At 34.5% G+C, this 25,743-nt stretch overlaps 1 protein-coding gene across 1 annotated transcript in view; it reads right to left on the bottom strand.

Annotated features, from left to right (window-relative positions):
• The window catches only part of SLC2A13 (solute carrier family 2 member 13), a 308,538-nt gene that overhangs the window by 257,434 nt on the left and 25,361 nt on the right, over positions 1-25,743 (bottom strand). Inside the window, exon 2 of the mRNA XM_019736318.2 lies at positions 3,701-3,860. Within this exon, the coding sequence (XP_019591877.2) occupies positions 3,701-3,860 (160 nt within the window). The remainder of the gene's footprint in view (positions 1-3,700; positions 3,861-25,743) is intronic.

Genomic DNA, 25,743 nt, shown 5'->3' with positions numbered 1-25,743 from the left:
TTAATGAACTCAGAAACACAATAAAAGAAAAACATGAACATTTTACCAAAGAGATTGAAATTTAAAAAGAACCAAATAGAATTTCTGGAGATTAAGAACTCAATAGAAGAAATGAAGAATGAAATAGCCAGCTTAGGTAGTAGAGTTGACCAGATGGAGGAAAGAATCAGTGACATCGAAGATAGAAACATGGAAATGACATGGATGGAAGAAGAAAGGGACTTGAGACTTAAAAGAAATGAAAGAACTCTACAAGAACTTTCTGACTCCATCAGACAGAGCAATATAAGAACAATGGGCATACCAGAAGGAGAAGAAAGGGAGAAGGGAACAGAGAGTATATTCAAACAAATACTCTATGAGAACTTCCCAAACTTGTGGAAAGAACTGGATTCTCAAATCCAAGAAGCAAATAGAACATCTAATTACCTCAACCCCAACAGGCCTTCTCCAAGGCACATTACGTATTGAAGCTGTCAAAAATTAATGACAAAGAAAGAATCCTCAAGGCAGCCAAGGAAAAGAAGACGGTAACCTACAAAAGAAAGACCATTAGATTATCATAAGATTTTTCAGCAGAAACTCTACAAGCCAGGAGGCAGTAGAACCAAATATTCAAACTATTGAAAGACAGAAATTATGAGCCAAGAATAATATATCCAGCAAAGATATCCTTTAGATATGAAGGAGGAATACAGATCTTTCCAGACATACAGAAGCTGAGGGAATTTTCTAACACACGACCTGCACTACAAGAAATACTAAAGGAGGCTATTCGACCACCATCAACAGGGACAATTTGTGGCACCCAAAACATAAAAAGGGAGACAGCAAAGGCCTGAACCGGAATATGGGAATGGAGAAAGTAAGCATGCTGAAGAAAATGGAATACTCTAAATATCAAACTTTATTTTATATAAACTTAATGGTAACCACTCAAAAAAAAAAATCCAGAACTGAAATATAGACTGTAGTAAAAGAAGCAGAGGGGAAAATCATAGAATACTGCCACACAGAAATAATAGACAACAACAGAAAGGCAAAGAAACAATGTAGACACAGTCTTACCAGAAAACTAAAGATAGAATGACAGGAAATCGTCACATATCAATAATCACCATAAATGTAAATGGACTGAACTCACTAATAAAAAGGCACAGAGTAGCAGATTGGATCAAAAAACTAAACCCAACCATATGCTGTCTCCAAGAGACACATCTCAGCTACAAGGACAAGCATAGACTCAAAGTGAAAGGGTGGAAATTGACACTCCAAGCAAATGGTATCCAGAGAAAATCAGGTGTAGCCATACTGATATCAGATGAAACAGACTTCAGGGTGAAAAAGGTAACAAGAGACAAAGATGGACATTTCATAATGGTAAAGGGGACTATACAACAAGAAGACATAACAGTCATCAGTATTTATGCCCCCAATCAGGGAGCACCAAAATATACCAAGCAACTACTAACAGAACTAAAGGGAGAAATTGACCAAAACACAATTATACTAGGGGACTTAAATACATCATTGACAGCTATGGATAGATCATCCAAACAGAAAATAAATAACGAAATAGCAGCCCTAAATGACACATTAGATGAAATGGACATAATTGACATATATAGAGCACTTCATCCTAAAACATCAGACTATACATTTTTTTCTAGTGTACATGGAACATTCTCAAGGATAGACCATATATTGGGACACAAAACTAGCCTCAGCAAATTTAAGAAGACTGAAATCATACCAAGCATATTCTCTGATCACAAGGCTTTAAAATTGGATATCAACTGCAAAAAGAAAGCAGGAAAAAACACAAATAACATGGAGATTAAACAACATACTTTTAAAGAACGACCGGGTCAAAGAAGAAATTAGAGGAGAGATCAAAAGATACATAGAAACAAATGAGAATAAAAATACATCCTACCAAAATTTTCCGGACGCAGTGAAAGCGGGACTATATGAAACTTAAAAGCTTCTGCACAGCAAAAGAAACCATCGACAAACTAAAGAGGCAACCAACTGAATGGGAGAAGATTTTTGCAAACAGTGCCTCCGATAAGGGGCTAATATCTAGAATATACAAGGAACTCATGCGACTCAACAACAAAAAAACAAACAACCCAATTGAAAAATGGGCAGAGGACCTGAAAAGACATTTATCCAAAGAGGACATACAAATGGCAAATAAACATATGAAAAAATGCTCAACATCACTAATCATCACAGAAATGCAAATAAAAACCACAATGAGATAGCACCTCACCCCAGTTAGAATGGCTATCATCAACAAGACAAATAGTAACAAGTGTTGGAGAGGCTGTGGAGAAAAACGAACCCTCACACATTGTTGTGGGAATGCAGACTGTTGCAGCCACTATGGAAGGCAGTGTGGAGGTTCCTCAAAAAATTACGAATAGAATTACCATATGACCCAGCAATCCATCTCCTGGGTATCTACCCTAATAATCTGAAAACATTTATACATAAAGATCGTGTGCTCCAATGTTCACTGCAGCTTTGTTTACGGTGGCCAAGACATGGAAACAACCAAAATGTCCTTCGATAGATGAATGGATAAAGAAGTTGTGGTATATATGCACAATGGAATACTACTCGGCGGTAAGAAAAGAATGAAATAGAACCATTTGTGACAACGTGGATGGAGCTTGAGATTATAATGCTAAGCGAAATAAGTCAGACAGAAAAAGCAGAGAACCATATGATTTCACTGATATGTGGTATATAAACCAAAAACAACAAAAGAAGACAAACAAATGAGAAACAAAAATTCATAGACACAGACAATAGTTTAGTGGTTACCAGAGGGTAAGGGGGGTGGGGGGTGGGAGATGAGGGTAAAGGGGATCAAATATATGGTGATGGAAGGAGAACTGACTCTGGGTGGTGAACACACAATGGGATTTATAGATGATGTAATACAGAATTTTACACCTGAAATCTATGTAACTTTACTAATAATGGTCATCCCAATAAACTTTAATTAAAAAAAGGAATACTATAAAGTATGATATCAAAATTCAGAGCCCCATCTTTAAGCTTTAATATAAGAAGTTTGTTTTTACAATATTCAGTTTGAAAATATTTTGAAGTTGTTTTAAAAACATTTTTATCTGTCATCTCTTTTGATTCAAAATAAGCTAAATAATGATCAAGAAATAATTTATGTATTTTAAATTTACATATGTAACATCTTTTTATACAGTAAAACTAAGTCTACACCTTTAATGACTGGGTTTTCTTTGACATCTAAATTTAGCCTCCTAAATCCAAAAAGGATGATAGTTTTATCTGCAGTTCATAAACAGCTCATCACTGATACAATTCAAGAACTACATGCATATTTATTGCTGTATTCATTTTTTTAAACAAATATTGCAAAAGATTACATACAGTGTGAGAAATGTCACCTAAATGCAAAAAACAAAAAAAAAACAAAAAACAAAAAAAACAAACCTGCAAAAATCAATTCTCAATGGTAGTTTCCTTGTCTGTCATTAAAATAAATGTCAACGTCTTGTCCACTTCCAATTTTGCTGAATGCCACCCACTTATACATGAGCTATGATTCAAAATACCCAGTTACATTTTCCTATCATTTCTCAATTTTTATCCCATCCCCTAAAATCATGATTTATTTGAAAATTAAATATAAGAACTATTTACAGACCTCCATCCATCCTTCTGGAGATAACTGAAGGCTCCATCAACAACACTTGCAAAGAACTGTCCTCCAGTGATGAAGAGGGTATTAATGGTGACTAATCGACCTCTTAAATTGGGTGGTGAGACCTCGGCGATGTACACTGGCACTGTCATAGAAGCAATGCCTGTGAAGAAACAATGAAAAGTAAACATAAGACATTTATTCAAGATTCCTGTTGTTATAGATATTAGTGCTAGATTATGACATACACAAACACAAAGACACATGAGCTTAATTTTCTACTTTAAACAAAGGTTTACCACATATTTAATGACTGTTTATATATAACTAGTGACCACTGCAGATAAGAAATGTATGTGAGACACCAATTTTTGAGTGTCATTTTTCATATTATCACTTGAAAGCCTACAAATGAAGTACCTCTAGACATCTCATACCACTTTAGAAGGCATATAAGTATATTTTATAACTTTATAACTTTAGGGCTAAAATAGGAAAATGTTCTCTCTATAGAATTATTAAAATATTTTAGTCTGTACAGAAATGTAATTAGATGATGGTGAACATAAAAAAAAATAGCTCAGAATATCTTTTTACTATTCAAGCTCATCATTTCCAGTAGACACATCAAAACTATTAATTGATATACTAATAAGAAATCCATATATTAAATCACCTTATTCAATTGGCTAGGTGTACATTTCAGAAGTAGCTCACAATGAATAGTACTTTGGGAATTGACCGTTTTCAAAAACAGGTGATCTTCACTGTAAAATAGATGGTTTTATGGCTAAGGTGCATTTGATTAATACCTGCTTTAAATTTTTTTTTAAATCTAAAATCAGCAGCATAATCTATGGTAGCAGTTCTCAAACTCCACTGATCACTAGAACCACTTACGTTTGTTTATTTAATAAAAATGCCCTCACTTCACCCATCAGAGTTAACTAGAAAACTACAGAGGTGGGAAATGGGCCTGTCTTATAAAAACCCTCCAGGCGATCCTGCATACAACTACAGCTCTATGGTACACAACTCTGAGCCAATGCAAAATTATCTCTTGAAGAAAATCTTGGCCCTGCTGGCCATGTGTAGCTTGCTTCCAATTTTTAACCTACAACTAATACCTAATCACGACTTACCAATAGCTCAGTGAAAAAAATTAAGCAGGATTCCCTAAGAAAATTTAATATTTTTACATCTGTAGATACTATAAATTGATATCTAGATGAAATCAGAACATCAGTGGGTTGTATACTAGATCCACATAGTATTGCTTTTAATGAATTGATCTGTATGATGCCAAAGAGTACGATGCCTGTATGGAAGGAAGTAACACCGAGACACCTATTGCTGTGTTTTGGACAAGGTCTTTTGAAGGAACTACTGACCACATTCTGGACCACAAGAGACAGTACTCTCTAGTTTCAGTAACTGTAATAGTTGTGCTTCTCACTAACTGAGTTGTGTTTGTTTATTGGTGCTGTAAATCACTACCGACCTTCCTTTAGGTAGGCAGGAAGAGAGGCCTACCTCTACCAAATGTTTAAGACTTCATGGTACTTATTCTGTAAACTAAACTCCCTCCTGAAGCCCCAGTCATCTCCAATGTCAGCTATTTGAAATACATTTTTATTTTCTTTGTTCTATATTTGAGGAAAGCAAATAAATAAATGGATAGACAAGATTTATTTAAGTAATATATATCTGCTTCTGGAACATTCACTATATTGGTGTACAACGATTGGTAAGTAGTTATTAAGTGTGCGCACAAGTCAGATCACTAAGTCTCAGAACCACACACTCTTTAGTTTTCACCACTGTTACGTAGTGCCTGTCCATATGTGGTGATGAGGAAAAGTATCTTATGATTTTATGAGCATCTCATGATTTTATGAGCTTCATAAAATCATAAGCATGTGTTAGCAGACAAAGTACAAATATTCTACAATTAAATCATCACTTAAACAGCTGAAAATTTCCATGTGACTGCTAATCAACTTAATATAATAGCACAGACCACCCTAAATTGGCATTCACCTAACTTGGAAACAGGAAGCATTTGCAGCAAATGTTGACAAGTTACTTGTTTATTCTTTTTAGTTCTTTTACGATTAAACTTTGTAAACTCAGGCAATAGTAATTGATCATTTGGACTTCTTTTTCTGCTTTGGTCTGGCTGTAAAGAGGAATTCAGTTCCTCTCTTTAGCCACAGATCTTTATTCAGTGGCTAGCCCACAGATTTGAATATGTGAACCATGGATTTAGGCAGCACATGCTCACCACAAAGCCCACAGATTTTTACTTGAAAGGAAATGCAGAGATGTCCCCAGGCCCTTATAAAGCTTGATCACTGAAAATAAACAGGACACTAAAAAGTAACAGATAATGGACAGAGGGAAATGACCGAAGAACTATACGCATAAAAAGACAGACTCACTGGATTTAAAATTGGAAAAAAGATCTGTTTAATGAGTGCTAGCACTGTTACAACTGCTTATGCTCTATTAGATATTTCATAGAAACTGATTGACTGACCACCACAGATGAGGGGAGGCTCTGGGTTTAAATTCCAGCCTTGCCACATACCAGCTGGTCAAGTCTGGACAACTTAACTTTTCTGAGTCTCCAGTTCCTCATCTATATTATAGAAAGAATAAAAGTAATTCTTTCAAAGGAAATGGGAAAACTCAGTAAGTTAATAGAACGAAGCCATTAAAATTGTGCCTAGCATACAGAAAGTAGTCAACAATATCAGCAAGTATTTCTATTATTATTATATCTCTGGCTATGAGGCTTTTCCAATTCAGTTTGACCTGTGTTAGGTGCTGGGATTATCAGGATGAGTATAATAAAATAGGGTCCCTTCCCTAAAGACAGCCACACACAATCCCTACTCACAAAAACATGCACCCAAAAACTTTCAAAGTAACATAGTAAGGGTCACAGTACAGCGATACACTGAGTCCCATCTTTTGATGCTGACACGGCTGCATGCTGGCAGCATGGTGGCAACAAGGAAAGGCAGTGCAGACATTCTGCAGAGTAGAACATGAGCTTAAGAAAATATGAAATGACAGTATTTTCCCAGAGGTCACACAGAAAGTGTGAGGCAGACTATGTGTAGAGAGAGGGTGGGAGGGGCAGACAGAGCACAAATCATGGAAGCAGCATCTATTTATCAGTGAACGTTCATAGAATGAATACTTGACCTGAGCTGGGCACTGTGCTAAGCACAGGGGATAGAGTGTTACAGAAGAAAAACATGCCCTCTACCTCATGGAGCTTAGGGGCTGCTCAGCCAAATGTGTTTGAACAAGCAATTACACGTCCAGTGGGATGGGTCTCACCAAACGGGAAGTGTGGGGACTACCAGCCTATGACAAAGGCACTGGATGGGGATTCAGAAAAGCCTTGGATGATGTCATATTTAAGCCGAGATCAGGTGAATGAGAAAGCTAAAGCTAGATGGGGGTGTGATGGGTGAGAGATACTTTAGAGAATAAGATCAGCTTAGAGAAAGGCCTTGAGTCAGGAAGAAATGCATCCTGTCAAGGGGTGCTATTTCTAGAGACGTGGGCAGAGACCAACCAGACTACAGAGAATCTTAAAGCTATATGAAGGATTTGGTACTCAGAAACCTTTGAATAGTTTAAAGGAAGAAAAGTCACAGTCAGGTTCATGTTTCTAAAGGATCCTTCTGGTTGGAGTGTGGAAAATTGACTGCAGGGGAGCAAAGAATACCGTGGCAGCACTGAAAATGGAGTAAAAAGGAGAGATCCTATGATTATGTATTTTGTATCTAGGCCAAGGAGAATTTGGATAAACTTGAGAAGGATGAGGAGAGGAAGAATTCGAGGATGATGTTCAGATGTCCAGCATAAGCAACTAGGAGCCTGACGGGTACTTTGTACAAAGGTCAGAAACACTGGAGGAGAAGCAACTTTGGAGGAGAAGCAGCTTTGGAGGAGAAGCAACTTTGGGTGCACCATAATAAGGTCAAGTTTTAGACAGGTAGAGTCAGAGGTGCTCTGTGAAATATACAAGTAGACAGCAAGTAGACTACTCCATAAGTGTGCTGAGAATATAGATTATTTACATGCGAATATCCCCAGCCTCTTTCTCTTCTCCTATCCAATAAGAGTCTTTGCCAAAATAACCAATCTCTCCTTCCTTCTCATCTTTAAGGGAAAATCTGGTTTTTGTCAGCCTAGTTCTTCTAGTTCTTGAGCTGTTTTCACGCTAGACAAAAAAAAATTTAAAAAAATATGGAGATAAAAACATGGGTCAAAGATCTGGTTTGTCAGGAGTTCAAATGAAAAAAGACTGGACAGAGTTGTGAGTGAGAGGGTCAGGGTCAGTATGGAAAAATATGGGAGCCTATAACACAGGGACTGACTGAGACTTGACTGGGAATGTGAGAGGTAACCGATTTTAAGAAATATTGCTGAGGTATAATGCACATGCTATTAGATTCTTTAGACACAAAAGTAGTACTACTTTTCAATTGCTTTTAGTTGCTGAACTGTATTTCTTTAAATGCAACTCTAAACTGAGGCTGGGCCAGGCAGGGCTTGGGAGTTATACAAATACCTGGAGCTCAGAAGATGGTTCTGTGTGACTGGGGCACATAACTGAAATCATGGGAATGGAGGAGATTGCTCAGAAATGGAATATGAGAAAAATGCCTAAAACCGATTTCTGAAAAATTGCAATATTTAAGGAAATTCTGGAGAAAGAAACTGAAACGAAATGACCAGCAAGCCGCTGCCTTATCCCTGAATACTATGTTATTTCTAAAGTCTTTTTATGTTACCATTTTGCATTATTATGTAAGGTAATCCTATCGATGGGTAGGCGGGACAGATAATCATTCATTATCCCTTAGGAAAGGTAAAGAAATCCAGCCTCAGAGACAGACAAGAAGAGCTTTTCAGAAAGTCACATAGGAAGTTAACATCAAAGTAGTTCTCACCGATTTGGGTCCCCTAATCTTTGTAATGAGACATTCCAGGACTGAGTGCCATGCCTGTTTAGAATGTGACACTTTGGAAATCTCTCAGAAACACTTTCCTTTTTGGCCTCACTAACTTAGTTAGCACATATTAAGTAGGGGCAGGAGGGTCTGATCTCTTCCCTGCCCCTATTACTGCTGTGTGACTTATTGCCACCAGGTGACATGTTAAAGAGTGCAGATGAATTACTCAGAAAAATGAAAACTAAATGTGATTGACTGTATAATTTCGAATTAGATAAGTTTAAATCCATAAAACTGCTTTGTGAAAATGGAGAACGATCAAAGAATGCTGATGATGAGGAAGAGTAGTAGACTCCGTGTTCACTATATTCACATCCGTTCAACTTGCAAATGTTGCAGACCCTGCTAACCTACCTTATAATCAAAACAACAACCCAGGCAAACCATAATTTATGGATTTCCAAGCATGACACCCACTTATGAAAAACCTTGCACATTAAAACTATGTCACCTCAAAATCTCCTTTCCACTTTAGAGAAACAAAGGAATTTTGTCCTTAGACAAAGCTCACTGTTCTAATAAAGGACAGTTAATATTGTATGAAATTACCCAAAATTAATTATGTGCTTCATAAATGGATGCAATTAATGATATTTACAGTTTAGCAGATTCTATGAAGAGCTTTAGATTTTTTTCCCTATTCCAATGAAAGGGTTCAGGGGTTCAGAACAGGCCTCCCTGAGATGTGCACTTTGGAATGTGATTTATTTTGAGCTAACAGCAATTGAGACCTTGAGTTAAAGAGAAATTTTACCTCTCCCTTAAAAGAATTTAAATTAAGGGCCTTGTCCATATTAAAAGTTATTACCAGAAATAACTTTTTATGACTTAACAATAGGGCAGGGTAAACATCTAATTACTGAACATCTGTACATCTGTTCTTATCGTCCTTCAAATGACCTTCTCCCCTCTGAAGCCCCAAGATGCCTTACCTCATCATTAAGCTCATAATGTCATATATACTTCATTTTAACTTTCTGTTTCTGAACCCCTCATGTATGTGGGGTCTCTGATTCTCTCATGTATATGGGGTTCTCATATGTATGTATGCAATTAAACTTGGTTATTTTCTCTTGTTAATCTGTCTTACGACAATTTAATTATTAGATCAGCCAAAAGAACCTAGAAGGGTAGAGAAAAATTTTTTCTCCCCTATACCAATCACTAATCAAATAAAATAAATGTCTGATTAAAAAAAAAACAAATTCTTAATCATCACACTAAACTTATGACTTAAAATTAACATAAGGAATTTAGTGGCACAAGTTCCTGTTAAGGGCATATTAGAGTAAACATAACCACCAAAAGCTGTGTTGGTATTGTTTCTAAATAGTGTTTAAAAGTTTGATACAAGCAAAGATTGTTTCTTACAAAATAAAAGGTCTACATCAATGAAAACGCATTATCATATTTGGCTCAAGGAGTTTCACCAGAAAATTGTGCCTCAGACAACACAGCAAAACTCAATTCATACTCTCATGCTGCCAAGCTGATTCACCAATGAACAGCACAAAACGCTCTTGAGCGCAGAAGCTGCCTTTCAAAAACTGCTGGAAGCCCTTTTAAAGCCCTGAGTCAGAAGTATAAATAATTTCATAACCAAATAGCATTAGAAAATCCTGCTGCGATGGGTAAATACCCATGAATCACAGCAGCCTCTCAGCATGATAACCCAGACAGCAACTAATTAGCTTCTCAGAAGCACATGAAGCTACCTTTTAATAATAACGCTTCTTGAACAAGAAGGATTATGATGTCCTAATTTCATTTTATAAATTATTGCCCCATGATTTCTAAAGAATATTAATAAAGAGAAGGAGAATCTGTCTAAACAAACAGTATCTCTCACTACATTTGTTTCAGTTTTGCTGTCCTGTCCAGGCCGGGTATATCTGCATTCTTCTAAGTAATCAGGCATCTACAGTTACCAGGTTATTAACATTCTAGACTTTAGTTTTTGGTTTTGGTTTTTTACCTAAAAATAAGGCCTTCGACACTCACAAAAACTGCTGGGCAACTTCAGAGAGCAATAAGTCCCAAAGTGATGAAAATATATATAACACAAAATGCCTTTAGCAGAAGAGCCAGGTTCTAAGAAAGATTCCATCTATGGGGATAACTAGCAGAGGTAATGTTCTATGGTGTTTAAAAGTTAACAGAGCACAACAAACATGTCATCAGCATTGCAACTCAGTGCAGCCTCTCATGGGCTAAATGACCTTTATATTACTTGAGAATATTCTATTGATCTGCCCATGTCCTTGTCTCCCGGTAACTTCTCAGTATGACTGAATCACATTGCTTCTCCAAGCAGGACTACAAGCTCATTCATGATCCTGTCTCACATATCTTCTGCAATATAACTTGCCTAAGTATCAAGCATAGACCTTGTTGATTAGTATTATGGGATGTGTATACAAAACCATATCCTTTTAAACTATAATTGATTGGTTTTTAATACTTAAAAACATTATTCATTAAGGAAAATTCAGAAACCATAGGTAAAAATTAAGGTAAATAGAATAACCTACAGGTAAGAAGTAAGGTAAGGAAAAATCACTCTACCTATAGATACCACTATTGAAATTTGGTTATAATTTGCAGTATTTTTTCCATAAGTCTGTAGCTTTAACTCATTATATTGTGAATATTTTCCTTCTCTTTAAATACTCTTTTCCAAAAAGGGATCTCAAACTTCTTACATAAGCTAAGCAGGTACCATGAATATAGACGCCGACTGAGTATAAGATATAAGGTATTATGCTGATTACATAACAACTAAGGTACAACAAACTCTATAGGCCAAAGAAAACAGCCAAACAAGACACATCCCTATGTAGCCATATACAATAACCTGAATACCTGGATACATGTAGGTTTGGTACTCTTGTAGTACAAGATCTTTTAAAGTAACAGTATAATATTTCAGTATTCAGATAAAGAGGAAAGAAATGTTCCTGGAACACACAGAGGAAGAGGCAGGAAAAGAACAGAGGAGGAAAGAATTTCTTGATGGGAGAGGTGGCAAGAAATTCATACATATGTAAGAAATTTCTTAAATTTTGGAGGTTATAAGAGAAAGATAGCAGTATAAAATGCTGCAGAAGCAGTATGTTTTTACACCTCACAAATGGAATGCACAAAGGTTAACAAGAAATCAATGTTTCGCTCAAGGCAGTGAATTCAGCACACAGGAACATAAGTGGTGCTTTGTCACATTTAGTTCTATGTGACATCTAAAGGTAAATGTTTAAGGACAACAAACAACGTGGAACTAAAGAGGGGATAAAAGGCTGTGAATCATCTAAATATAAATTGTAACTGAATAAGTATAGATAAAATACACAAGAAACGTGTACAGCATAAGTCCTGGGCTAGAATTTGGTTGTAGAATTATTCATGCAATAGATATTAAAGGCTGAGAAGTAAAATAGAAGGAATCATTAAAGGAAATATTGACATAGCAATATAATATATGAACACACATCTTCCAAAATGTTTAAGCTGTTCTTCAATACAAGGTCTGCCCTTGCCTAAAAAGCAGGAACAGAGAGCCACAAGGAGGGAACGTGCTTAAATTAAAACACAACACAATGAAACTAAACAGGGAAATGGGTAAGGAAGGACTGCAAGAACACTAAAAATTTACTAGCGGAATATGTAAATAATTACAGAAGTAAACACCATACTGGAGACAGTAAATAACAGAAATGAAGCTGTGTAAAATTTGAATCAGTGTGGAACATCAATTTGAGATGCTCTCCAAGAATGGAAAGTAAAGGAAATTAAAATGACACAAGATACTGTTAAAAAAGAAACCATTATAAAAGAAATAAGTAGGCCCAGAGATAGGTAGTAACAGCTAGACACATCCTGGGAAATTCTCTGATTTGCACAGTTAACAAAAATTAATTATCATTATTTTTTTTAATGCATAGGGCAGAAGGGAAAAAAACAGCTTACCTACAAAATAATAACCAGGCAACATGAAATACTGTAGAGCAAAAACTGCAGACATCTAGGGGGGAATGTGATCCAAGTATTTTGTATCGTCCACGTGTATAATTTCATAACCAAATAACATTAGAAAATCCTGTTGTGAAGAGTAAATATCAGAAGATAAACAACCCATTTACTATTTTTCAAACAGCCTCTAAATCAACTCCAGGATTAACAACAAAAACCCTAAAAATTGAGAAGTTTCAGTATAAACCACTCAGACAATCTGCTCCTCACTTTGGACTGATTGGTAAGCTAGCTAAATACCTGAACCACTGAGTGTTCGCTCAACCATTCTTCTTATGGCTCCTGCCTTTTCTCATTTCTCACTAACACATTTCTGGAGCTAGATAGATGGAATTTCTTGGCTTGTCTGATAACCACTTCAAAGCATTAACCGGTCTTTTTCTGTTCCAGCACTTGGTAACAATAGCTAAACATTTTACTTGGTTAGAACACTATTAATAATTTAAACATTTTTTTCTACTTATTTTTTAATGTTCAAAGAGGCATAGATTCTTAGAGCAACATAATGTCCATCTTCATTACCAAAGATTATCAATGATTTCCTGTGTCTCTAAAAAGTAGACAAAATTACGCTGCCCTCTGAGTTTTTTAAAGTGGTAAAAATCATATAAGCCACCGAACAGATATTATCTTTCCCGGCTCTTCTAATATTATCTTTTCACCTAGAGCATATAAATGTTCCTATGATGCTTACATTTAAAAATCAGTATAAGTAGAAAAATCTTTACCAAGTAAAAATGAAGGGGAAAAAGGAACATATTTTTTAAGGTCTACAAACAATGACATACAATGTACTTTCCCATAATAATCACTTGGTAATCATGGGAATCTATAAGAAAATTTTAGATGTTTGATGAGGAACATAGCCAAGTTAACTTCCATTTCCTCTTATTTTATTACTATAAAGTAGGGAATGATTTTCTACATGAATACTTTTTCTACTTATTTTCCAAAAACTTTTGAAACAGAAAGTGAAAAAGTCTGTTAACGAGCTATGGTAAGAATAAGAAAGAACAATACTAAAATGAAAAACAAAGTCTGCTTTTAGGAGCTCTAGTTACGTATCATCTGGCTTTAAGAAAGCTAGGTCTCACTAATGATAAAAGGGAATTGAGTGAAGGAGAAAGGGAAAAGCTTTAGGTTCTCTTTAGCTTACAGTCAAAATTATTTTAATGGACAAATTTCATATTTTGTTCTCCAGTACACCACGAATGTATACATAACTCAAAATATTTTTTTAATTGATTCTTTGAAATGTTACCAACCAATCATGGTAAAACATTTATCAACATTTTACAATGCTGTTTCTTCTTGTAGGGTCTAAAGAGAATATACTGATCCTTACCATTTATGAAATGTGATAAGCAAGACGCCATAACTATGGCTTAGTAGTACTCCTAAAATTAGACTCAAAGTGATATGACAAATAATGAACAAGCCTATTAAAAGGGCAGTACCATCTCTCCTAAGGTGGCTTTAGCAAGAGATAATTAAAATGAGCCCCTGTATTACTCTCCACGGCTTATAAACATCTCTTCACTCTAAATGTAGGTCTAGTGGCAGCTCTGACTCAATCAACAGAACCAAGCTCTGGCACAAATTAGCTGGCAGTAATGTTGGCATTATTTCTTATTCTTGTTCAAGCAGTTTTGAGACACTGACAGCCAGAATAAAAGTAGTGATTTCCAATTATCTGACAAATGATGAGGAAAAGTGATTCACCTAAAGATGAATAGATGACAGATAAATAATAGATGACAAATATATCTACCGTGTTTCTCCAAAAATAAGACCTAGCCGGACAACCAGCTCTAATGCGTCTTTTGGAGCAAAAATTCATATAAGACCCGGTATATTTTATATTATATTATAATATAATATAATATAATATAATATAATATAATATAATATAATATAAAATATACCGGGTCTTATATGAATTTTTGCTCCAAAAGACGCATTAGAGCTGATTGTCCGGCTAGGTCTTATTTTCGGGGAAACATGGTATATGTGACTATCATTTTCTAGTATTTATTTTACAAATTATTTTAATTCCTTCACTAATCACTCTGAAAAACTTTTAATTTTATCCTAAAAAATGAGATAAATCTATACATTTCAATAACTAAAAAATCCCCTAGTGAAGTTTTGTAGATTATTGATAGTTCTACTATTTGTGACATTTCAGTTTTAAAGCCAAAAGATGGAAAGCTCAGTTCCAGGACTACTTTCTGGACCTTTCACAAACAACTTGCCCCAATATTTACTTGAAACCTAAATTTGTTTTCCCATTGATAGACAGGAGAACAAGGAGATATTCCTGCCAACAATTCAATGAAGCATAATTCTACATCTGAATTCGTATAAAACTGAAAAAAGCAGCTGCTGTATCTATTCACAATCACACAGCAGCTGCAAAGAGTTTTATTTTTTTGCTTCCAAGTCAGTACATCAAAACCCTCTTGCCCAGGAGCTTGCCAGCAACTTCACACTAATTGTACAATTGCCATAGCAATGAAACAACCATAACCACACACGTTCATTTGGACTACCAAGCCTGGGCTATTTAAAACTGAAAGGTGACTCCAACATGAAAGTCATAGAGGATAGACTAATTAATTAAGGTGTGTAACTCCAAGAATGTTAAAGACTTGATTTGACTTTGTTTGATTCAGCTTACCTCAGAAAAATAAGGACTACGTAATTTCATGAAATTTTCTTTCCATTTTGAAAAAACTAAGCATCAGTGCTTACACAATATATCAAATATTGGGTTATTTTCCTCCAGTGGACTTTGAAAAAAATCTTCAGTATTAATTATAAATATACTTTAAAATATCAGTCCACTTCTCACAGCAGAAAGGTCTTAAATTTTTAACATATAACTTTCAAAGTTATTTTGATACATTTCAACCTAAATAAAAATACCTAATATGGAGTAACTATTTATTGATGAAGAAGGAAGGAAATAATAAAAATGACAATAATTCTAAAAAAGTCTAACGGACTCCCAGAGTGGAAGGAATTTCTTTTTCATGACCAAGAGAACCTCATTCCAAGTAAGTGTCCCACAGCTTTCTACCTTATTAAAATTACCAAAATACCAATCCATTACAAGCCAGTTACACCTCATAGTAATATCTCAGTATATTAAGTTTCCATCACAACATATACAGTAAAATATTTAATCAAGACTCTCAATAAATATTCCATCAGGGATGCTAGTCAAGGTTATCATAAAATACTAAAGTGTTAGTGCTGAGAAGCAACACGAAATATCATGGTAAATCATTAGTCATATTACTAGAAAACTTTCAAAAACCTACAATTTAATGGTTAATCAATTAAATCAAAACTTATTAAACTTCAATATAAAATTATTTAAAAGAAAATTTTTTTTTCTTAAAATCAAATAATACTTATTAAACACTTTAAAAACCAAACAGTGATAAAACAATTCCCTATTTCTTATTTATAATTCATTCAGCAAATATTGTGTATGGTCTATACAGATGATACCAGAAAGTTGTAATACTCAATCTTGAAAAGCTTAAAACGTAACTACTAAAAAATGAAGAAGTAGATCACTAATATTTAAGTGAGACAGAAAGAAAATGAAGTTAACTTTAGTCCATGGTAGGCTACCCGAACAGGATTATCAATGTGAAAATAAATCGTTGAGATTATACAATAATTATATAATAGTCCCCCCTTATCTGGGGTTTTGCTTTCCATGGCTTCAGTTACCCACAGTCAACGATGGTCAAAAAATATTAAATGGAATATTCCAGAAATAAACAATTCATAAGTTTAAATTGTGTGCAGTTCTGAGTAATAATGTGATGAAATCTCAGGCCATCCTGCTCTATCCCACTGAGAATGTGAATCATCCCTTTGTCCAGTGTCTCCAGACTGTATACTCATTAGTCACTTAGTAGCCACCTTGGTTGTCAGCATATAACAGTATTGCATCACTTTTGTTCAAGTAACCCTTATTTTACTTAATGACACATTCATATAACCTTTATTACAGTATATTTTATAACTGTTCTGTTTTATCATTAGTTGTTATTGCTGTTAATCTCTTACTATGCCTAATTTATAAATTTAGACTTTATCATAGGAATGTATGTACAGGAAACAACATAGTATATAAAGGATTCAGTACTATCCATGGTTTCAGGCATTCACTGGGGGTCTTGGAACATATCACCCATCGATAAGGGAAGACCTCTGTAGATCCTTCTGGCTATTTTATTAACATACTCCTATCTCTCTGCTACCCCTCAATGCATGACCATTTACAAAAGGTTGTTAGCTGCCTACTAGGATTCTATACAAATTCTACATGGCACAGACACCTTATAACTTCTCAAATGCAACCTGAAGTGGCCTAAAAAGCCAAATTATTTTAAGAGGAGGAATATTTGATTGTGATGCTATATTACAAAATTTAAACCACAATGGAGAGGTGAATCTTAAGATGAACAATAATTTATTGAACACCTACTATGAGCCAGGTTTTACATACATGCTTTCTTTCTAATTCTCACAACTGCACTTTGAAATAGGTATTGTTAACCTCTTCTACAGCTGGCTAAAGACTCAAAAGCTTGAATGAGTTAAATAAAATACCAAAAGTCACACAGCTAGTAAGTGGCAAGACTGTCTAATCCGAACATCCATGCTTATGTAGCCAAACAATCTTTCTAAAAGTATTTGTACTTGGCCCACTTTTCAAAAGGGTTTTAGGAAACTTACACATTAAAAACAATTCAAAAAAGCACATGGGCACACACACACAAAATTAAATGAAGCTGTCTAATGGATGTAACTAAACATACACATTTAAGATTAAATAATTAATAAAGTAACTTTGAGTCCCTAGAACTAGAGTCTAAAGATAAACAGGTCTGGCCAAAAAATCTTAGGCCTGTATCTCATGATACATAAAGCAGTAAGTGGGAAGACAAGCTGTACTGAGTATAATATTCAGTTAATGGCTCCAAAGCCAGCCATAAAACAAACCCATAGACATTACTTTCAATCTTGCTTACCTAAAATATAACCACTCAAAGGAAAATTGAGTATTACCTGAGTGTCGGGTCAAAGAAATAATATACACTATTTTAGGAAATGACAAGAATAGCAAAGGCTCTCATCTCCTTCAAACTTCGCCTAGACAACATTTACTGAGAAGATGCCCCGTCATATTCAAGAGGTAGAACTAAGATATAAATGAGCAATAATAATCCATCCTTCATTCAGAAAATATTTAACACATACTATAATAAGATGCTACGCCTACACATAAAGATACATAAAATACAAAGAACCTATAATACAGCTGGAGACACAGAACATACAAATATTAATAATGTATAACAACACAATTGTGAAATAAACACTAACGGTAAGAAATGCTCCTGAATTCAGAGGAGGAAAAGATCATTTTTGGTTTGTCAGGCAGTTTCACAGAACAACTAGGCTTGCAAGTAAAAAGGAGGTAAGTTAACAAAAGGAAAATTATTACATCTTAATGAATAGTTATCACAGCCACAAAACTGACAAAAGGGGAATGCCAAAGTTGGGAGGAGTGCTTTTTCCAGAATCGTAAGATATAAAAATCTTAAAGACTTCATTTTAATATTCCTAAGGAAATTAATTTATACTAACTACTAAAACAAATCACATGTTTTGTGGCATATGGAGAGAAGAAAGAATTTGTTTTGCAATAATAGACAATATTCAATTTGCAGCTCTGCCAACTTACAATTCAAATTAAACGATGGCAAATTGTCTAACCTATCTTATTTAGCCGTCTATAAAATGTGGGTGATAATACTAACTCAAGAGTCTTTAGGATTCAATTAGATAAGGTGTGGGGAAAAGTATAAGTGCTAATTTTATTATCTAATTCTTTAAAATCAAATTCTTAGTCTAAATTATAAACAAGCTTTTCTGCTTCTTATATCTAAGAACGGTTTCACTGAAGGAAATTTAATCTTCAATAATAAACTTGAACTATTATTTAAATATAATTAACGTGGTTAACATTATTTTCAAAATCCTACTTTAACAAGCTCTTTTTATTTACACAGCAGTACTAATTCTATGGAATCAGTGGTAATTTCTAATATTATTCTACCATTTCTCTAAACATATAACTTTCTATTCTTTTTTCCTTCTTGATTCCACTAATACTAATTAGTATTACTAATTTATTACCTATCTATTCAGGTCACCAATAGGCTGTTGAGATATGTAGGACTGAAGAAACTACTAATATGAAAGCAAAAATGTTTCTGCATATGTTTCTTTTCTCTCCACAACCTTTATATTACTTACTCAAAGAATATTCGCCATAAAAATATGAGTTTTTGCACTGACGTTCTGTATTCTTTCCCCTTCCTTACTGTTTAGTTTTATATACAGGCCTCCTCTAGTGAAAATTGTTTCTTCTTATCGTGATGAACCAGTATTGTGTTTCACAGAAAGTTTAACCTTCTGACTTTTAGGTACTTTTCATCAATTTAAAAATAATTGTGGGGGGCAGCCAGTTGGCTCAGTTGGTTACAGTGTAGTGCTCATAACACCCAGGTCACCAGTTCGATTCCCACAACTGGGAGTGAGCTGTGCCCTCCACAACTAGATTGAAAGCAATGACTTGACTTGGAGCTGATGGGTCCTGGAAAAACACACTGTTCCCCAATATTCCCCAATAAAAAAAATAATAACTGTAGACGTAATCTACAAAATGTAAAGATAGGTATAATGAGTAAATATCAAATTAATTCACTTGATCTGAATTTTTTTTTTCTTGTCCAAATATGAAATGGCCCAAAGACAGGACTAAGAAGAACGGGCTAAGAAAGGGCTAGGAAGTTGCCTGAATAACCAACCAAAAGACCACAGTGCTCATCTACAAGGAATTGGGGGACTGGTGAACAAATGACTTGTGACCAGACATATTTAGGGATGTCTAGACATACAATGGGCAGAAAAACAGTCTTTTTCTACATTTATATTTCTGATCTACACTTAATGTAGAAGATAATTATATACCTCATAATTATATAATAGTCATAAAAACAAAGTATAAAGAAAATCTAGTATAAGTTTGCAAATATTAGGTATTTCATATCTATTGAAGAGGGGGAAGGAAAGGAAAAAAGCAGAATTTATCTAAGATCACAAAGTATTTATGGTACTCATTAACAGAAATATTATATTCAAAACAGTGCATAGCTTAAAAGAAGAAATTGCATATTTTAGCTATTCATTAAATGTTGCTAAACAATCCTTTTGGTGGTATTTAGTAACAGTTAATCCCCATTTGTATCCATTTAATAAGATGAAATATTAAATTTGTAAAAAACAATAAGGATTTTACATGTGTCAAGCAATATGAAGAAAGAAGTCAGAGGAAAAAAAAAACCTTTCCTGGACTATGGTGTCCAATATAATAGCTGACAATTCTGTAATAGTACATTTTATTTTAATCCATTAGCAACTACTAAATTATAAGCATCTAGAGATATTACCTTATTACCATGAAATGCAGAATATATGAATTAATTAGGATGGTGGTGTAAACAGGAGTGAATGGTGCCAACCTTCTATAGGAAGTAGTTTCTTTAAGTATAATATTATATAAGTGTAATTATACAATATGTATTATCTTACTATCTATTCAACAATCACTCCATGTTTTAAAATCTCCTCATCATTTGCCATTTAAACTTTTTTTCAGACAAGGCATTAGTCACACATAATTTACTTGCTATGACTTCTTTTAAATTTTGGATTACATCAATAGTTTTCACATTAAACCATTACTATGCATCCTAATTTTATATGCTCATTATTTATGTGTGATCAGTTAAAGAGAGGAGCTATTTGTAATCATTATGAAAAGTACTATTACCATGGCTCCTTTCCCTAAGATATGGCTTATAAACAAATTCTTGATTGACGGTTCCCAAACACCAAAGCTATTACAAATCAAAGTAATAAGAACAGGCTCTCAGAAATGTATGAATAGAATGATGTAACCAGCCATATTATTAGTTTGAACAACTAGTATGTTAATAGAAGGCCAATTGGTCTGTATGCAATGCAGGGTAAAAAAAAAGCTGAAGTAAAAGACTTTCAATGTGTCTCTGGCATTGAAAGAGTAAAGAATTCCCTGACAAACCAGTGAAAGACCACTTGATTTGGTGATTTCTCTCTATATTGGAAATAAACAGAATGAAAATGAATGTCTAAATATCACCAACTTTATTCCAGATACGCTAACTCACCAAGCAACTTTGCATAAGGGTGAGTGGGTTGAAGGACAGAAAGAATATAAAACCCAAAAACTGACCAGCTAAACTGAGCACTTCAATCCACTTGGCACTTATTTTTCTCCTCGCTTCACAAAAAGCATTCTGGTTCCTCCTCTGTCTATTCTGGGTTGCGTTAGTGGGAATCAGCACCCCTAAACCTAATTAATTCAAGTAAGAACTGGGGGGAAAATCAACTTTGGAGACTTGAAAAATTGAGGGACAGAACCTGGATTTTAGTGACACCACTAAAGTATTAGGTGGGTGCAAAAGTAATTGCGGTTTTTGCAATTTTTAACCTTTTCAACTGCAATTACTTTTGCACCAACCTAATAATACCAACCCATGAGATCTGATTTGAACAGTCATTTTGCATCTTCCCTTAAATGTCAATCCTCCCAACCTATATTCAAAATATTTTTTCTTTTATGTGATCAGAATAGGTACTTCCTTTCACCGCTGGGCATCCTTTTCTCTTCAGAATTTTATTTCTTATTCCCCACAACCTAAAATAACAACATCTACTTGGAGTTTCCATTTAGCAAAGCACTTCCACACATTTGGATGCTTAGGACCATTTTCTGAAACAGGCAGGACCACTTATCAGCCCATTTTGATATGAGGAAACTAATGACCCAACATGTTACATGTAGAAATTCAATGTGTGGGTTAGAGCAGAGTGGTTCTCAACTGAGGACAATCCCTCCAACCCTTACCCCCATGCATTTGGCAACATCTGCAGAAATTTTGTTCGTCACAACTATGGGCAGCAGGTTTGCTACTGCCATCAAGTGGGTACAAGCCAGGGATGCTAATAAATATCCTACAATGCACAAGGCAGCTCTCTACAACAAAGAATTATCCAGCTTAATACATCAATAGAGCTGAGGCTGAGAAACCCCGAGTTAGGAATGAAATGAATCTCTCTCCCACTTACTAGCTTAGAAAACTGATTTAACCTCTCCAAGTTTCATTTCTGTCATTTGTCTAAAAGGCAATAAACTTAATTTGTTTTCATTTACATACTGTAAAATTTGCTCCTTTTGGTGTACACTTCTATAAATTTTGACAAATACATAATCATGTAACCAATACCACAATAAATATGTAGTACACTTCCATCACCATAAAAACCTTCCCTCATGCTATCCGTCTGTAGTCAAAAGCAGGCCCACACCTAGTGACTGAGTGTTCATCATCCTTATAGTTGCACCTCCACAATGTCATATAAATGTAATCACACAATATGTAGCCCTTTGAGTCCGCTCTATTCACTTACGGCAGTTGAGACACATATATTTTGGAGTGTGATGTACCAGTACTTTATTTTTTTTTATTGCAGGGTAGTATTCCATTGTATGCATGTAGCAGTTTGTTTATCCATTTGCCATTTAAAGACATTTCAGATGCTACCAGTACGTGGTGATTATGAATAAAGCTGCTATAAAGATTTGCATAAAAATTTTTGTGTGAACATAAGTTTTCATGCCCCTTGTGTAAATATCTACTAGTGGGACTGATGGATTGTATAGTAAATGTATGTTTAAAATAGAATGACCTGCCAAGCTGCTTTCCAAAGTGGCTGTACCATGCTGCCTTCACAACAGTGATGTATGAGCATCCCAGTTGCACCCCGTACTCACTTGAACTTGGTATTGTCAGATTTCTGATTTTAGACATTCTAACAGGTTGTACAGTGGTATACTGTACATGGCTTTAATTTGCATTTCTCAAACTAATGACATTGAGCATCTTTTTTTTAAAATTAGTATCTATTTTTGGGGTAGTTTTAGGTTTACTGAACAACTGGGCACAAAGCACAAAATTCCTATATATCCCTTTTTCACCTCCCACTCCCCCACCTCCTCCCACCAATTTCCCCTATTATTAAATTTTACATTAGCATGATATATTTGTTACAATTGATGAGCCAATATCCCTATGTTGTTATTGACTAAAGTCCACAGTTTACATTAGAGTTTACATTTTTGTTATATATTCTATGAGTTTTGACAAACATATAATGGCATATATCCACCATACCACATCACACAGAACAGTTCCACTGCCCTAAAAATCCCGTGCCCTATCTAGTCATATCTCTCTCCCTCCTTCCTCTAAAACTCTTGGCAACAACCGATCTTTTTACTGTGTCCATAGTTTTGCCTTTTCCAGAATGTCATATAGTTGGAATCATACAGTATGTGGCTTTTTCATATTGGCTTCTTTCCCTTAGTAATATGCATTTTAGTTTCCTCAATGTCTTTTCATGGCTTGATAGCTCATGTCTTTTTAGGACTAAGTAATATGTATGAATTGTGGGAGGTGAAAGAGGGGTATATAGGAACTCTCTATTTTGTGCCCAGTTGTTCAGTAAACCTAATACTACTAAAAAAATAGATACTAACTTTAAAAAAATATGTTCAACATCATTAGAGAAATGCAAATTAAAACCAACCACACTGTATACCACTGTACACCTGTTAGAATGGCTAAAATCAGAAATCTGACAATACCAAGTTCGACTGAGTACAGGGTATCAGTTTCTTTATCCATTCACTCATTGAAAAACATCTCTGGAAATTTTTCTTGTTTGAAGCTACTTTATCTGATATTAACATAGACATTCAATTTTCTTTTACTTAGTGTTAGCATGATATATATTTTCCAATCCTTTTAGCTTTTAATTTACCTTCATCATTATATTTAAAGTCACTTTCTGGTAGGGAGTCTAGTTATTTTTTAAACAATCTGACAATCTGTGTCTTTTAATTGCTGTGTTTAGACCATTTACATTTAGTAAATTATTGTAATTATTGTATTACTTGTTCTCTGTACACTCTGCTTTTTTTCTTCTGTTTCTCTTTATTGCCTTGTTTTGGATTTTTTTAAAATGTATTCTAATAGTCCATTTTCATTTATCCATTGGGTTATTTGGCAGTATCATTTTGTATTCATTTTTTAGTGTTTGCTCTAGGGATTACAATATGCATTCCAAACTTTTCACAGTCTATTCAGAATAGTTTACCACTTTCAGTAAAATACAGAAAGCTTACAATAGATTCTTTTATCTCCCTGTTACAGGTGTCGTATATAACTACATTTACAAATCACCAGACAATGGCATGAATTTTGCTTTTAACATCAAACATATGTTAAAGAACTTATGAAGAGAAAAATATACTATTATATCCACCCAGTTATTTACTATTTCTGTTGCTCTGCCTTTATTCCTGATATTCTAAGTTACCTTTTGGTATCCTTCTCCTTCAGTCTGAAGAAATTCCTTTAGTATTTTAGAGCAGAGTTGCTAAGCAATGAATATTTTTAGTTTTCCTTCACTGAGAATGATTCTCTTTTGCCTTTATTCCTGAAAGAGATCATTTCACTAAATATCAAGTTCTGGATCAATAGCTTTTCTTTTTTAGAACTTTAAAGATTTCCTTCCACTATCTTCTGGCCTCCATGATTTCTGATGAGAAATCCACAATCATTTGAATCATTGGTCCCTTGTGTATACCGTGGGGTTTTTTCTTATTGCTTTCAAGTTGTATTTTTTGTTTAATCTTTGATTTTCAACTGTTTGATTAGCATATATCTGAATGTTTTTCTTAGAATTTATACTGCTTGAAGTTCAGTGAGTTTCTTGGATCTCTCAGTTTATGTCTTTCACCAAATTTGAGTTTTCAGCCATTATTCTTCAATTATTTTTTTTTCTGCACCCAACTCTCTCCTCCTGGGATTCTAATGTCACAAATTTTAGACCCTTAAATGTCCCATAAGTCCCTAAAGCTTTAGTTCATTTTTTCAATTTTTTATAACTTCTATTGTTTGAATAATTTCTATTATTCTATCTTAAATTCACTGACTCTTCTGTTATCGCCCCTTCTACTTTTAAGCCCATCCAAAAAAAAATACTAAATTTCAAATACTGTATTGTTCAGTTCTTAAATGTCCATTTGGTTCTTTTTTAAAGTTTCTATTTTTCTGCTTAGAACGTCTACCTATCCATTCATTACAAGAGTGCTCACTTATACCTCTTGGATCATGGTTATAAAAGCTGCTTTAAATTCTTTGCCTGACAAATGCATCATCTGGGTCATCTTGCAATTAGCATCGTTGATTTTTTTCCTTTGGGAGTTGATCACATTTACGGAGGTCTTTCTATGACAAATGATTTTGGGTTATATTCTAAATATTAAATATTATGTTGTGAGTTTCTAGTCCTCTTAAAATCTTTTAGTGAATGTTGATTATTTTTTGTTTGAACAATCAACCTAGTTAGGTTTAGGACACAAGTTCTGCCCTACCTTCTCTAGAAGATAGTTCAATGTCAATCAAGTTTTCGACAGCCTATGTTATTTAGGTTTAGGGCATAATATGGGACTTGAATGGCAGTTTATACTATAGTTCAGCTCTCAAAACCTTTCTATGCCCCTTTGGGCTTGATCTGTGAATGTGTAACTTGGGACTTGTGTCAATTTATACACAAATTAGGGGATCCTCTTTTTCCGTTCTCTCCTCTCCAATATTTTCCTGATGCTTTCTGGTTCCTAGGGCCCCTATTTCCAATCTGTTGTTGAGCAGTTCTGGGTTTCCTCAGAACTTCTTTCTACAATGTCATGCAGTTCCACATATTTGGGACTGACCTTGA

This window comes from Rhinolophus sinicus, linkage group LG02, assembly GCF_036562045.2.
Source record: "Rhinolophus sinicus isolate RSC01 linkage group LG02, ASM3656204v1, whole genome shotgun sequence".
Taxonomy (NCBI): domain Eukaryota; kingdom Metazoa; phylum Chordata; class Mammalia; order Chiroptera; family Rhinolophidae; genus Rhinolophus; species Rhinolophus sinicus.
Note: the sequence above shows the minus strand (reverse complement) of the source record. Positions and strands in the feature narration are given on the sequence as shown.